We start from the raw sequence: 16,618 nt of genomic DNA, 5'->3' as shown, positions 1-16,618 counted from the left end.
ATTTGATATAATTAGCCTATTCAAAATTCTCTAACAGTTCCATAATGCTACAAAACATAAACTATATATGCCAGGCCTCCTTTTGTTATCAACAATCATCCTACCCATTCAGAATCTGTGACAGACTTCTTTTTTTACCAATTCCATTGTCTTGTAATTATTTGTGGGTCTCCCACTAAAAGGTCAGTTCCAAGAGTGTTTCATCTTTGATTCTCTGGTTTCTAGCACATTGCCTGGCATATACTAAGCATTCAATAAATATTTGTTGAATAAATAAATGCTAATCTGAATGTGGAGAACAAGTGAAACACTAGAATCTTTTAAAATCTGACATTCACGATCTTACCTAAATTGTTTTCCATTTGTAATCTCTAATTTTGGTCTATGACCCCCTCAGAATCATGATGTTTACTGTGACCCATGTAGTGATTTTATAAATATCAAAATTAGTTACCAACATTTAAAAAGTGGAAAATTTCAGGGCACCTGTGGTAGCTCAGTTGGTTAAGCATCCAACTCTTGATTTCAGCTCAGGTCACCATCTCATTGGTTTGTTAGATCGAGCCCTGATTCAGGCTCTGTGCTCACAGCATGGAGTCTGCTTGGAATTCTCTGTCTCCCTCTCACTCTGTCCCTCCCCCCAGCCCCCGTTCACAACAATGTACTCTCTCTCTCAAAATAAATAAACTCAAAATAAAAAAAGTGGAAAATTTCACCCAAAATATTTTCAGATTTCAGGCTTCTCTTAAAAGTAGGGATGGGTGGGGGGGCACACAGAAGTTCAGATACTGGGTCCAAATTCCAACATGGGAACAATGAACCGAAGCTAACCCACAGCTTCCCCTACAGATGAAGCCAGTGCTCTCAGGTTTACCACAGTCCTCACCCAGGCAGTTTTGCCCATTTTCATTAAAGGCCTGGCTCTAGAAGGCAGGTGAACATTAAGTCCGTTCGTTAGTCTTAACGTTCCTTGGCATTTTTTGACATAAGGAATTTGGTCAAATACCCTAGGTTCCTCCACTGTACTTCTTCCCCTCGGCTTTCATCTTTCAAACATTCTATCAAGCTCTCTGAAAACCATGAATGCGATGCCCCCACCATGAAATCACTCAGTCATGCAGTTACTCTTCTCTGGGCATTGGCCAGCGACTTTCTGTGTCTGGGATACTGCACCAGTACTATATGTAAAGCTTCACCTGGCTTTGTACCTGAGGAACCTGACGCTTCCTTCTATTTGATGAGCCACAGTTAACCTTTTTAACACCATCAGCACACCAGACTTAATTTCTTCAATCTACAATGATACTCAGGCCTTCTTCTTGGTTCAGTACAATATCCCACTTATGAGATCAATTTTCCCTAAAAATTTAGGATTTCCCTATAACTCCTTCACACTCATGTATACATATCCTTAGATTAACTACCGTCATCTTTCTTAGGAAACATAATGTATGTACTTTGCCCTCTCTCACTAGTACAGGCATTACCTGGAAAATTCGATTTCTTAGGCTCCACAGAATACGAGGACACCATTCTCCCATTCGTAGCAGCTGCTTCTTGATACAGAACCAGTTTCTGAGTCATATCATTTAAAAGACTCAAACACTCCCTTGAAATGGCTGTCCAATTGTGGGGATGTCCACCTAAGGGGTCAAAAAACCAGCTTTCAAAATGTACATAATCTTAGAGTCTCCTCTCAAAGTGAGGAGAAAACTCTGCAAGAAACACTACATTACACTTTGCCTGAAGGTCCACTTGCCGCGGCTAAGCTACTATTTACACCACTGCCATCTACACAGAAGGAGTTCAATAAATATTTGTATGAAATAATTTTCCAAAAAGTCTACAAGCGAAAACTTGCCATCTTACCATTAAAAAAGAAAAAACAAAAAACCTGCCAAATCGGTTGCTAAAATAAAGCCAAATACTAGAGGATGGTGTGAGTGAAAAAGACTAGAGTTACTTCCCTACCAGCACTGAACAGACTGAAGACGAAGACAATGAATACAGGCATGTCTCATGAGATGCGCCCCACGGCCCCCAGTGACCCATAAACTTGTGTCTGGCCCACTAAGCTTCCTTACATTTTCATTTACAATGGCCCCTATTTCTTATTATGTCTGTAGGAATGACATGTTATTCCTAACGATCATATTTTATACACATATCTGTTATTATTTAACTGAAACTACTACGATCCACAATTTTGTAAAAATTCCCTTACTCTCATTATCTTTTCATTTTCTAAGACCTTTCTCTCCCACAGCTGCCACATAAAAATCAACCATGCTACTTTCTATGTTGAGAATAGCCAAGGAGTCCACTGAAAATTTGTTTCCCATTCTGGGTGCCAAATAACCTTTCTGTCTTCATTTAGAGCCCCCCTTAAACATTTCCCCCACCTACAGCTCAAGAGGAATACCACTTAACCTCCAAGCAAACAAAATACTTCATCAGTAGGTCCCAGAATGTTTTGTATTGCTGTAACTCAGAACCACTAAGCAACTATGTGATTGTCCAGGGAAATTTTAATAATATGCCCTAGAATGTAAGTTCTCTAGCAGAGAACATGTCACCTTGTTACAGTTCACTGGAATATCTGGTGAAAATATTTAATGCATACAGAATTCCTAAGTGAACCTAAATCTGACAAAAAAGAATTGCTAGTTAATTTTCTACAGCATCAGCTCTGGATTTTTCATGCTACTAAAAGGAGAGTGTGGCTCCAATCATTTATATTTTTATGTAACTGAATTTCATTTCCATGTAACATTTAACCATAGAAAGTTTCTTTTATAATGTGGGAATTGGCAAGTTTAGCAAAATAATGAAGAGCTGATTACAGAGATGAAAAGCTACCTAGGTTAGGTTGTTCTCCATTGCTGGCTAGGCTGGAATGCTTTCCATCCAGGAACAGGCAGAGCACTGGCATAGTTGCAGTCTTGATGAGTTTGTAACAACTGACAGTGGAAAAGTGTTTCAGAGTTGCCAAGGGCATCCTCCGGTCACCATCAAATCTAGTTATTTTTTACTTTTTTTTAAAGGGAGGCAAAGTAACATGACAGAAGGAGGGAGCTCTGCACTTGGGAGTCAGATGACAGAATTTCTTATTCCAACTCTGACATTAACTGTATATAAACCACTTAATCTCTCTGAGACTTAGATCCCCCATCTAGGGAATTAGACCACCTGATTTTCAAGACACTTTGTAACATGAAAACTCTGAGGATACTTAAACTGTACTCTTCTGCTCTAAAACTGTCAATCTACCTCATCATTTCTTCAGGGTAAAGGAATGAGGAGGCTGAAGAAAGTTTTAAAATACCTTTCCTAGAAATATAACCTCTAACCACAGCAATGCAAACATTTAGGTGCATTAAAATCAATACTTCATTTAATGGACTCAACAGTTGTGTATTTTATTAAATACATCTCTGTCACCAAAAATTTTAAGTGGAACACCTTCTGCACACATATGCCTATATCTGTTACTTTTAGCAATACCTGGTTGGCTAAGGCTAAAAACTTCTTGTCTTCGTGAGGGAGAATACTGAGAAAGCAACATCAGGTCCTGCAAGGCCAAATACTAAAAGGGAAAAAAACAAACATTATTTAATTGTTTTAACTTTTTTTTTTAATGTTTATTTTTGAGAGAGCGCACGCATGCGCACGCATGCACACGCATGCACAAGCAGGAAAGGGACAGAGAGAGACGGGGGGGAGAGAGAATCTGAAGCAGGCTCCGGACTGACAATAGGCCCATGTGGGGCGTGAACTCACAAACCGCGAGATCATGACCTGAGCCAAAGTCAGACGTTTAATGAAGTGAGCCACCTAGGTGCCCCTAATTGTTTTAACTTCTATATGAAATCTTAGTTATGAATTGGGCTCAGTATTATATGTAAGGGGAAATCGCTGAAATTTTTCATGAAGGAAATTCAGTTTGTCAATCAAGCTGGCCATAACCTTCCTTTCCAGACTCCCAGAATTGTCTTGCCTCTACCCTCTGTAAGCTACCCTACCCACTGTAGGCTCCAGCTACAAGAAACTCTCTGTGTTCTCGCCCATCTCTATGGTGAGACACTTAAAACATCACTTCCTTCTAGAACTTCCCAGGCCTCCCCCACATCAACATATACTTACACAGCTCTCAACCATGACACTTAACATAATTTATTGTAACTGCCTGTTTACTTGTCTCATCTGGTTCCACCCACTAAACTCTGAGGCAGGGACAGCATCTTACTTGCTACCACATCCAAAGGCAGTGCCTGGCACACAGCAGACACACAACATACGTTGAACTTTTTTTACTGAAAAATCTTCATTTTGTTTCCTGGCAAAATCGTTCACTCATCATTCAAGACACCATCACTTCTATGAAGCTTTCCTATTTTGGTTCCAAGCAGAAAAAGTGGCTCCCACTGCACTCATCACAATAAATTTTCATTATTTTGTGTATCTGCCTTTTCCATTAGGCTTGCTACATCTTACTCGTTATTATGCCTTAAGCAACTAGCAATGACTGACACCTACCCAGTAAATAAAGATATGTTAAATAACCAAATGAGTAGCTGATATTTTTGTATATCTAATAAATTAGTCATAATTGATGTTTAACGGTAATCAGAACCTCACTGGTTCATTTTCTTATTCGTTTACAACTTTTCGGAATGTATTCCAAACTCTGGGTTCCATTTTCTTTGAATTATTTTTTAAGTACTAGGACTTCTTAACAGGATCACACATATTATGTATAGATCTACTTTAAAATTTCAAAATGCAATTTGAATCAAAACAATTTATTCTTTTTTTTTTTTTTAATGTTTATTTTCTTTTTTAAATTTTTTTTTTTCAACGTTTATTTATTTTTCGGACAGAGAGAGACAGAGCATGAACGGGGGAGGGGCAGAGAGAAAGGGAGACACAGAATCGGAAACAGGCTCCAGGCTCTGAGCCATCAGCCCAGAGCCCGACGCGGGGCTCGAATTCCCGGACCGCGAGATCGTGACCTGGCTGAAGTCGGACGCTTAACCGACTGCGCCACCCAGGCGCCCCCAAAACAATTTATTCTTAGTTTAATTTGTAAATTTGTTAGAACTTCTTTAAACTCTTTTGATTAAAATTTAATTTAGGATCATTATCATTATTCATCTTTTTTTTTTTTAATGTTTTATTTATTTTTGAGACAGAGACAGAGCATGAGCAGGGGAGGGGCGGAGAGAGAGGGAGACACAGAATTCGAAGCAGGCTCCAGGCTGAGCTGTCAGCACAGAGCCCGATGCGGGGCTCGAACTCACAAACTGCGAGATCATGACCTGAGCCGAACTTGGTTGCTCAACCGACTGAGCCACCCAGGTGCCCCTCATTATTCATCTTTTAAGACAGCTCATCGTATGTGTATACCTACCAAGCACTACCTTTGATCATAACAACCAACAATACTACATGAGTAGGGGCCCTTGGGTGGCTCAGTCGTTTGAGCGTCCGACTTTGGCTCAGGTCACGATCTCGCGGTCTGTGAGTTCGAGCCCCGTGTCGGGCTCTGTGCTGACAGCTCAGAGCCTGGAGCCTGCTTCTGCTTCTGTCTCCCTCTCTCTCTGCCTCTCCTCCACTCAACACTGTCTCTTTCAAAAATAAACAAACATTAAAAAAAAATTTTTTTAAAATAGTACATGAGTAAAAACATGTCGACTCCATAATAAATAAACCAAAACAGTATTTTGTTTTGCTATAATTATAAGTTTATGAAAAGCTAATGCACACATACGGTTGTATATCATAGTATTTTGTGCCAGGAAATATTTTTATGTCTAATCTAAGTATAGTTTAGTTTGCACAAATTAGCTTAACTTGTACATACACACTGCAATATATCCTTGCATTTTAGTCACTTGGAATGAAAACTAAGAAAGTGAATGGCATTCCATGCAGTGTGTAGTTGATGTTTTACAATACTGGTGCTAGAATATTGTAGGCCCTCAAAAAATAGATCTAAATACGCTAAATATTAAGTCCATTTCATAAATAGGTTCGAGATTACTGCGTGAAGACACAAAACACATAGCTCAGGCACCTTTATGATGAGGGGAGGATTGCTGTTTAAGACCTTCGGGAGGCATTCGTCCGACTCTTCTGAAAATGGTGGCTGAACAGGGAACAGATGAGCCTATCAAGTATAATCAAATATAAAGACTATGAAAATGATTATTTTCTTGACTCTATTCAGTAAGTTAGCACTAATTGAAATTTATTACAACAGGAAACAATACAACCAAATTAACATCTTCAGTGTTTTAATAATGGATTGCATCAAAATTACATATACCTAAACACACTACTTTCTGAAATGTTACTCTCCCCATTTTATTAAATCTCTGGCTTCCAGTAACAAAGATTCTCTGAAGCCACTGAAGGACACAAACCTACAAAGATGGTAAACTGAAAAACAAACACTCATTTCCTAAGATAAACACCTGGATGATAAAGACAATGTAATTCCCATTCATTTAAAATAATTTCTATACAAATTTTAAGACTTTCCTTCAAAGAACAAATATTTTATTGCTTTATATTGAATATTTTCAGAGTAGCTATACCGATAGCATGTAAAACTAATTTAAAATTCAGGCATTTAGTATGTGCTCACTAGAGGAATAAGAATTACACTACAGATAAAGCACAATTAAGTTCCACTAGCAGTTCATGCAGTTTAGTTTCCAAAGATCAAGAACACTAACACTGTTCCTTACACACACATACACACACAGCAAATTATGGTTACAAATGATACATCACTAGTAAAGCCTCAGAAAAGAGACCAAAACCCAATTTATCAGAATGGCTTTAGGCACAATAGCATACTGCTTAGTGCTCTGCTAAAAATACCCATGCACTCTAAAACACAAATGTATTAACAAAAAACTCAATACTAACCTCTGTGGCAAAGATTTTGAAGAGTATCCATGAGATATACCAAGTCATCAGAAGAAAGACACCACATAGCCAGACATGGTAGAGTAATGAGAGATTCAAGAGGCCACTCAGAGTGTCAAGAGGCCTATGAAACTGCCTATGAAAGCAGAAATTACTATTTAATCCAACGGGGAAAATACAATCTCAGCATTCAACAGCTTCACAATGACAAATCAATCTTATTTATTAATAATAATGGTGATATGGGGGTGCCTGGGTGCCTCAGTCGGTTAAGTGTCTGACTTTGGCTCAGGTCATGATGTCAGTCTGTGAGTTCGAGCCCCACATCAGGCTCTGTGCTGACAACTCAGAACCTGGAGCCTGCTTCACATTGTGTCTCCCTCGCTTTCTGCCCCTCCCCCACTCATGCTCTGTGTCTCTCTCTCTCAAAAATTAAAAAAAAATTTTTGTAATGAATAAGTAAATAATGGTGCTATAGACTCCCCTCCTTTCGCACCCTATACAATTCTTTCCCTAATACCTACTTACGAACTACATAAGGGAGCCTTAAACGAAGAAGAGACCTAAACTTATGCTCAGTTTCTTGTGCTCCAAATCTTCACTGTCATTTCCTATGGAGAAAGAATGAGCCAAGCCTGTAAGCCAACCCTTAGCAGCTGGGTAAAATTTTACTGTTACTTTGTAGCTTGACACATAAACATTCAATAGGACTAGCACCTCTCCTGGGCCAAATTTCAGCTCTATCTGTATACCCTAAAAAAAACGGTTCCACAATAGTTGGGAGCACATAGCACTATCAGAAAATCACAATCTTTACTTTTAAAATAATTTAAGGGGCACCTGGGTGGCTCAGTTGGTTAAATGACTGACTCTTCATCTTGGCTTAGGTCATGATCTCATGGTTTGTGAGATTGAGCCCTGCATTGGGGCTCTGAGTTGAGCACAAGGAATTTGCTTGGATTCTCTCTCTCTCGGTCTATCTGCCCCTCCCCAGCTGGTGCTTTCTCTCTCTCTCTCAAAAATAAATAAACTTTAAAAAAAATAATAATTTAAGAAACTGTTAGAAGGCTAAATAAAGGGAACACTACTTTACCAAAACCTTGAGTAGATCAATTAGCAAAGTCATCATAATCCTACAATCACACAACTAGTAATTTTAAAACAGGATTAGAACCTCTGGCTCTGCCATCTAGGTGTGTTGTGATTACCTTTAACTGCTTGACCTAACCCACACCCAATTTCTTCATCCATACAATGGTGCCATAATCTTTTCTTTTTTTTTTATTTAAAAAAAGGTGTTTTTTTGTTTTTTTTTTTTAATGTTTATTTTTGAGAGAGAGTGAGACAGAACGTGAGCAGGGCAGGGGCAGAGAGAGAGGGAGACACAAAATCCAAAGCAGGCTCCAGGCTCTGAGCTTTCAGCAGAGCCTGACACGGGGCTCGAACCTATGAACTGTGAGATCATGACCTGAGCCAAAGTTGGACGCTCAACTGACTGAGCCACCCAGACACCCCTCTTCTTTCTTAGGGCTATTCTGACATTTAAAACACCTGATGTTAGGTGTGTCTAGCATAGTGCTTTACAGTTTCTAGGAGAATAAAGTTATTTTCAGATTTTAAGTATCTGCCATATATTAAGAACAGGATATTTGACACTGCCATACAAATAAAATGTATTTCAAGTGAAAGAAGGAAAAAAATACTACGTTCAATTACAGTCAAATGTCATTATCATTTTTCTCTTTCCATTAGACCCAATGTAAAATCCGGACTAACGTAATAAATGACCCATGCATGTGGTTTCATTATCTAGCAATTAAACCGAGGACAAAACTAAATTTACCTAGAAAATTTTAAAAGTTAGAAACTGAGAGGTGTCTGGGTGGCTCAGACTCTTGATTTCGGCTTAAGTCATGATCCCACGGTTCGTGTGTTCAAGCCCCGCATGAGGCTCCACGCTGACAGTGCAGAGCCTGCTTGGGATTCTCTGTCTCCCTCTCTCTGTGCCCCTCCCCTGCTCGCTCTCTATCTCTCTCTCTCTCTCTAAATAAATACATAAACATTAAAAAAAAAAAAGTTAGAAATTGAAATACACAATGTAGAAACCATAATATCTCAAACACCTACAAATGTCAACATCCCCACCCCCCCAAAATGCTATTAGTTAAATGTACATGATATAAAAAGTCTCACAGTAGAATAATAAAAATTAAAAGAACAAATACTGATAGAGAAATTTACATTTTTTTCCAAATAAAGATTAAAGCCTTATCTATGTGCAAAGTACATGGGAAAGAACCAGAGTAAGACACCCTAGTGCTGCCACTCGATTATCACTTATTGACCTTCAACTGGTCACATGACCCTGCTCAATTTTGGTTTCTTTAGTGGTAAAGTTAAAACAATACCATAGCACTGTGCTTACCTACCACAATAGCAGAGAATGATTACTGAGGAGAAAAACAAGAGAGGTATGCCCATACAACTCAAGAAGTCCACTTTTCTATAATATAAAAGCTATATCTAACAAAAAACAAATTATCACTGCTAATTTCCAGGGAGAGGAACCTTGGTGACTAGAGACAGGAGCAAAAGGATTATTCTTAACTGTATACTCTTTTATATGACACTGGAATTTTGAGTTATATGAACTAGGTATATTCCAAAATGAATACAATTGGTTTTCAACTTTAAAAATTTAAAGGCTAAATCTAAACAAAATACCTGGAAAGTGGTAAACACCTACAATGATGGAAACAACTAACAGATTTAAAAAACAGACTTTTCATATATCACTTACTCATCTATCTGAAGGTCCATTGCAGTGCTAATCCAAGCTTTGGGAATATGGCCTGACAGGAAAAAATACAATGCTATAAACATAAAAAGTTAATAAATCTTAATCATACTTTGTAACATGAGGTTGATGAGATGACCAAGTAGACACTAAGACCTGGGTCAAAACGCTAGGTTGTTTGATCAGGAATGGGCAGGAAAAGAGAATAATTTCTAAATACAGGAAGTCCTTGCTTTGCACAGGTCTGATTATGCATATATTTCAGTCATATTTCAGTGGTGGTTTAGTTAAATCACACTAGTCCCCCAACAGCATAATTCAAATTTCAGTTGCCAATGGTATATTTACAGTGAGCAACTGAATATATTTCCAGCTTCTCACTACACAAATCAGTATGTAGATAATGGAAACACATCACAATCTGTGACTTATCACATCCCTTCTTTCTAAGTCTGTTTGTGATTGGTCACTGACATCTGTTATTCAGTTCAGGAGCAGACAGCAAAGCATAACATTGTGTCGCCTCCTTGTTTCCTATGAAAAGCCCACATGACATTTTATAAAAATGAATAACTGAAAGAAACTGGCCAAAAAGACCCAAGTGCAACAAAGAAATGAAAAGTGCTAACATCTGAAATGAAATCTGAATGGAACATGTACGGAGTTCTAGAAGAAATAGTTGACCACGGAAATAGTCACACGGCTGCTATGTCAGCCCAAATGTACAATGGTGGGGAAACATCCAGGCTGAAGATAGTAGGTTAATAAAAAAACAACAAGGTGTTAACATCAGAATGACAGTTGTAAGAGCTATGTAAAACAATGGGTTATATAAACTAAGGATGAAAGAAGTGGACAACAGAACAGCCCATACCGAGTAAAAACAATTCTATAAAATGATTCCATAGAAAAAAGTAGGATCAGAAAGTTATGCAGATATCCCCTGCTTTTTGAAAGTTCATGTTATGCCACTTCGCTTTTATGAAAGGCCTACGCTAGCATTTGTTCTAACTGAAAGAAATCCGAATTTATGAAAAAGGCAGAAAAGTGAAAACAACATTCAGCATTTGTTCTGCACCAAGCCGAACAGCTGCTGTATAAAGGCAGCACACCCTGAGCAGCAAGAGCAGCCCCACCAGGCTCCTTCCTGCAGCTCAGCATCAAGCCTCCAAAGCTTTGAACTGTGGCTGTGAGCATCTGTGCTTTATCTCAATTTGTTTTGTGCATCCATTAGCAAGATGCGTCCTAAAGTATCAGAAAAGCCTAAGAGAGGTTATTTTGGGATACTCAAAAATCTTTCCATATCAGGGTGCCTGAATGGCTCAATCAGGTGAGCATCTGACTTCAGCTCAGGTCATGATCTCAGGGTTCCTGAGTTCGAGCCCTGAATCGGGCTCTGCGCTGACAGCTCAAAGCCTAGAGCCTGCTTTGGATTCTGGGTTTCCCCCCTCTGCCTCCTCCCCGGCTCACACTCTGACTGTGTCTTCTCAAAAATAAACATTTAAAAAAATTTTTTTAATCTTTCTATATAAATCAACAGTAATTGCTTCTTCACTTTGTGCCATTTCAGCTTACAAAGTTTCCCAGGAACACTCCACTTTCAGATAATGCGGGAAACCTGTAGTCTGAAAACAGTATTTTAGGATGCTGAATTTTGTTTATACTATTATATGTTGCTATTGAGATTAATGTTTTCCATTCATCTTGATCTGCCTCATTATATTAAATAAGCTATATTTCTGTGCTTAAAATTCATGTTAATAAATTCTATGTTTCCCTTAGCAGCAGGATATTCTAGTATATTAGTACCAAGTTACAAAAGGTTATAAAAAAAGAGTATGTTATTTATAGAATGACAAAATGACATATATTTTCTTCTTTTTTTATCATGGTAAAAACCACACAACAAAATTAACCAGCTTAACCATGAAGTGTACAGACACTATATGCACTTTGTGCAACAGATCTCCTGAACTTTTTCACCTTGCAGACTGAAACTCTCTACCCACTTAGCAACAACTCTCCTTTTTCCTTCCCCCACACAGCCCCTGGCAACCACAATTATACTTTCTATTTCTAAGAGTGTGACTGCTTCAAGTAACACCTCATGTAAATGGAAGCATGCAGTATTTGTCTTTTGGCAACTGGCTTATTTCACTTAGTATGTTGTCCTCAAGTTTTACCCATGTTGTAACATGTAACAGGATTTCCTTCTCTTTTAAGGTTGAATAATATTCCATTGTTTGTACATACATTTTCTTTAACAATATTTTCCCTTAACTTAATAAATACTCTTTATCAATCTAAACATTGAATCAGGCTAGTCACATACCTACAATTGAGAAACAAACAAAACCAAAAATGACTTGGTTAATTGACATTTTCTGAGCTGTGAGCTAACACATACACTGTATCAAAAAGCAGAAATTCTTACCAAGAAAATAATACACAATGCAGAAATTTCTAATCAGGAACAGTGATTCCACACAACTATGCTTAACTAACAAGAGCAGAGATCTCCTGAAGCGCAAGAACTTGTATTGCTGAGAAAGAAAAGAAAAACAGAATCAAAGGACACTTCCAAGTAGAGGTTCTAGTTCATTCTAAAGCAAACACTAAAACAGTCCACATAATTAAAAAAAATAATAATCATTGCATAAAAAGATGAAGTTTATTCCAGAGGTAAAAAATCAACAATTTCTGATGTTAAAATATTTAATATTTACATATACAACATCTCATTGATAGGAGATCGGAAATGACAACATTAACAATATCTATAGTTATACTAAAGACTATGGAAATAGAGTGTGTACATACAAAAAACATGATAATCACAGCAGCAGCAGCTGACATTCTTTGGCCGCTTAGCATGTACCAGATACTACTCTAAGTACGCTATGAAGGAGGTTCCATTATTATCCTCATCTTACCAATGAGGAAGCCAAGGTGCGACTTAACCAATTTAACAGCTAGCAAAAGGAAAATCTGAGATTTTAAACCAGGCAGGCTGGTTTCAGAGACTACAATCTTCTGCATACTGCCTCTACACTCAATGTTTTCAAATGCTGTCTACAAGAAAAATAGGCAGAAGACACGAGACTGAGTCGGGAGACCTGAGTTTCAGTACTCCTCTCTGTGTAGCACTGAGCAAGTCATGTCTCCTAATTATCTGTGAGATAAGAAGGCTGACCCAGCCAAACAGTGCATTAATGGGTATCTTCTATTCTAATCATCTAAGAGAGAAAAATCAATTAAGAAAAAATATGAAATGCTTTTTTCCTGGAAAAAAAACAAACTATACTTCTTGTAAAATAAGGCTTGTTTGCTTCTTTCCTCTCCCCTCCCTGCCCCAAAAATGCCAATGGAAAAATATTTTTAAATTATTGGACAGAATCTAAAGGAAATTTAATGAAGCAAAGATGAATTTCCCAAATTCTGGTCTTCTTTTCTGCTTCTATTATGGCTGATCCTTCTTTAAGGAATTTCAGGAGCTAAAGAAGAGCAAATAATTATATTACTCAGGTGGAAATTACAGCTTCATACAATGTCTGTGAACTCCTACAGTATCTTTCAAAAAGCATCCCATATGAAGACTTGGTCACTAACCACACAGTTCCAAGTGTCCTGGTTTATTTGGATATATTCAAAGTCCAAGATACAGAGCGGCACAATTATGCACAGCCACTGGGTGCTACTACCTTCTTACCTCGATCTCCCAATAGAAAGGCTATAGTTCCTATACTGTTCCTACTGAAGCTCTCACCTCAACCACTACTCACAACTATCCAAAGAGGTTAGGCAAAGAGGTAGGCATATCAGTAAATATGCAGAGAATAACTAATAGAACCTCTTCGTGCTCCCCAATTCCCTAGTGGGTTTCTTCTGTGATGTGGTTATAAACTACCCTTCACTGAGTATTAACTATGTGCCAGGCTCTATAAATCTTATCTTACTTAATACTTGCAGTCTTGTTGGCCTAGAGCTTGCCAAGCCCTGTCCTGATGTTCATCCACTTCTTTGTCTCCTACTCCATGCTGATGTTCTGTTTTTCCCCATCAGTCTATCATTAAGAACTCAATAAGGACAATGGAACTGGTTGTAGTTCTATAGGCTAGTTTAGAGAAAAACTAATAGGCTAATGGTAAATTGCTTAGAATTAGATTTTTAAAAAGAGCTAATTTTTCATACTGTTACATGAAAACAGTAGTTACTGAATAATATGTACCATATAAAACTTTATGGAAGCTCCATCCTACAAAATATATATGGAAGCTCCATCCTACATATATATAATATATATGTAACTATACAGTAAAGGGTTTAGCAGAACATACACTAAACTGGTCACAGTGATCTCTGAGGCAAAGATTGAGATTGGCAGCAGAATGACTAAAGGAAACTTTTGTTTTATCTACGGTATTGGAATATTTTATAATAAAAATAGTGTTACCACTCTACTCTTAGGACGTAAGCTGACAGGCAGCACCAAAAATAATGATGATGGTGATGCTAATAATAATGCCGTTATGCTTATAAAAAAAAAAAATTTAAGGTCTAACATTCTCTGGTCAGCTTGGCCAGTTAAAGAAAAAAAGTAAACAGCTATTACCATCATCTCATTTTATGGAGGTTCAGAAGAACAAATGGGCCTGATCTCACTTTAAGCTTGCAAGTTCCTATCAATATTGCTTTCCTTAGCAACTGAAGTGCATAAGGAAAGGTCATACGATGTGCACCATGCTCTTAGGGCTAATCAAAGAAGGCTAAGCTATTGTATGTTCCTTCCCCGTCAATCTTCTGAAGAGGCAAATCTATCTAGCCAGGCAAAGACATTACAAACTTGGTGGATGAGAAACTATGATCCTGGTTACAAAGATCCATCATTTCAACTACTCTTGCCAAAAACCTGTACCTCCCTTACTCCACTGCATCCACCCATAAAACCCCTGTTCCAACCATCCCGGGGCTGGAGAATAACACCCACCTGGGCAGACCAAACAACACTGTTTCTGTACACTCATGGTTATGAGAGATGCCCCCAAAATAGATTTTGGCCAAATACAGAATGGCCCAATGTTAAAACAGTCAACATTCTGCCAAAGTTGAATCTGAAGCCAAAGCTGAATATTACCGTTAGAAAAGAAACTTCAGGGTGCCTGGGTAGCTCAGTCGGTTGAGCATCTGACCTCAGCCCAGGTCATAAACTTGTGGTTCACAAGTTTGAGCCCTGCATTGGGCTCCCTGGAGCCTGCTTCGGATTCTGTCTCCCTGTCTCTCTGCTCCTCCCCTGCTCACGCCCTGTCTCTCTCTCTCAAAAATAAATAAAAACACTAAAAAAAAACAAAAAAAAAACCTTAAAAAAAAAAGAAAGAAAAGAAACTTCATGGGCATAAAAATAAATCTAAATTTTTATCAAAGGACGGGGAGCCTGGATGGCTCAGTCAGTTAAGCGTCTGACTTTGGCTTAGGTCATGATCTCACAGTTCTGGAGTTCGAGCCCTGCAGCTCGGAGCCTGGAGCCTGCTTCAGATTCTGTGTCTCCCTCTCTCTGCCCCTCCCCTGCTCACACTCTGTCTCTATTTCTAATAAAATAAAATTTTATCAAAAGAAATTACAAAAACTTTAGTAGTAAAATTAGTAGTAAAAATTTAGTAAAATTTAGTAGTAAAAAAAGAAAGAAAAGAAACTTCATGGGCATAAAAATAAATCTAAATTTTTATCAAAGGACGGGGAGCCTGGATGGCTCAGTCAGTTAAGCGTCTGACTTTGGCTTAGGTCATGATCTCACAGTTCTGGAGTTCGAGCCCTGACAGCTCGGAGCCTGGAGCCTGCTTCAGATTCTGTGTCTCCCTCTCTCTGCCCCTCCCCTGCTCACACTCTGTCTCTATTTCTAATAAAATAAAATTTTATCAAAAGAAATTACAAAAACTTTAGTAGTAAAATTTTACAAATGTGACATTACTGGGGCACCTGGGTGGCTCAGTCAGGTAAGCGTCCAACTTCGGCTCAGGTCATGACCTCACGGCTCATGAGTTCGAGCCCCACGTCCGACTCTGTGCTGACAGCTCAGAGCCTGCTTAGGATTCTCTCTCTCTCTCTCTCTCTCTCTCTCTCTCTCTCTCTTTCTCTGCCCCGCCCCCACTTACACTCTGTCTCTCTCAAAAATAAACATTTAGAAAAAAAAGAAACAAAAAAACAAATGTGGCTTTCCACAGTGGGAACCCTCTATTGGCAGGCACCGTCAGTTACCAGACCGTTCCTACTTGTACTCTTTTGCCATCAACTGAGGTTCATGGAGGAGAAAGTGATTTCGGGGTATCTCGTTTTTCTCTAACACTTTTATTCTTTATATTCTTAATTACATTTGGATCAAATATGATTTAGCATGGATATTTCTGTACAGAATTTGGGGTTTTTTCCTCCTAAAATTTTAAGGTGGCAAAGCTGACACTCTGCTTTTAATTCATCTTCTCAAGATGTGAAGAATTTCTAACCAGGACTCTTCCTTCATACACTCACAGACTGCAGGGAGGTAAGGGCCAGCTCCTGTTCTTTTTTTTTTTTTTTCATGTTTATGTATTTTTGAGAGACAGAAGCAGAGCATGAGCAGGGGAGGGGCAGACAGAGAGGGAGAAAGAATCCCAAGCAGGCTCTGCACTGTCAGTGCAAAGCCCAATGCGGGGCTTAAACCCACAAACTGTGAGATCATGACCGGAGCCGAAACCGAGTCAGACGCTTAACTGACTAAGCCACCCAGGTGCCCTCGCCAGCTTTTTCTGTGAGCGCTATCTCCTTGCAATAGGTCTATTTTTAACAGATCGTTCTCATGGAAGCAACAGGCATATGGGACCTTCAGTGAAATCAGGAGAACCCTAATCTACA

The 16,618-nt window shown here is 38.6% G+C and overlaps 1 protein-coding gene across 5 annotated transcripts in view; it reads right to left on the bottom strand.

The window, feature by feature from the left end:
* Positions 1-16,618, bottom strand: part of NDC1 (NDC1 transmembrane nucleoporin) — a 47,362-nt gene that overhangs the window by 21,600 nt on the left and 9,144 nt on the right. For all 5 annotated transcript variants that reach the window (XR_007155231.1, XM_047873791.1, XM_047873792.1 and 2 more), the window contains 6 exons: positions 12,168-12,276; positions 9,737-9,788; positions 6,937-7,072; positions 6,077-6,169; positions 3,505-3,586; positions 1,488-1,643 (listed from right to left, as the gene is read on the bottom strand). Coding sequence is in view for 4 of the 5 variants with exons in the window: in XM_047873791.1 (XP_047729747.1) it covers positions 1,488-1,643; positions 3,505-3,586; positions 6,077-6,169; positions 6,937-7,072; positions 9,737-9,788; positions 12,168-12,276 (628 nt within the window). In the remaining variant the exon portion in view is untranslated. The remainder of the gene's footprint in view (positions 1-1,487; positions 1,644-3,504; positions 3,587-6,076; positions 6,170-6,936; positions 7,073-9,736; positions 9,789-12,167; positions 12,277-16,618) is intronic.

This window comes from Prionailurus viverrinus, chromosome C1 (genome assembly GCF_022837055.1).
Source record: "Prionailurus viverrinus isolate Anna chromosome C1, UM_Priviv_1.0, whole genome shotgun sequence".
Lineage (NCBI taxonomy): Eukaryota > Metazoa > Chordata > Mammalia > Carnivora > Felidae > Prionailurus > Prionailurus viverrinus.
Note: the sequence above shows the minus strand (reverse complement) of the source record. Positions and strands in the feature narration are given on the sequence as shown.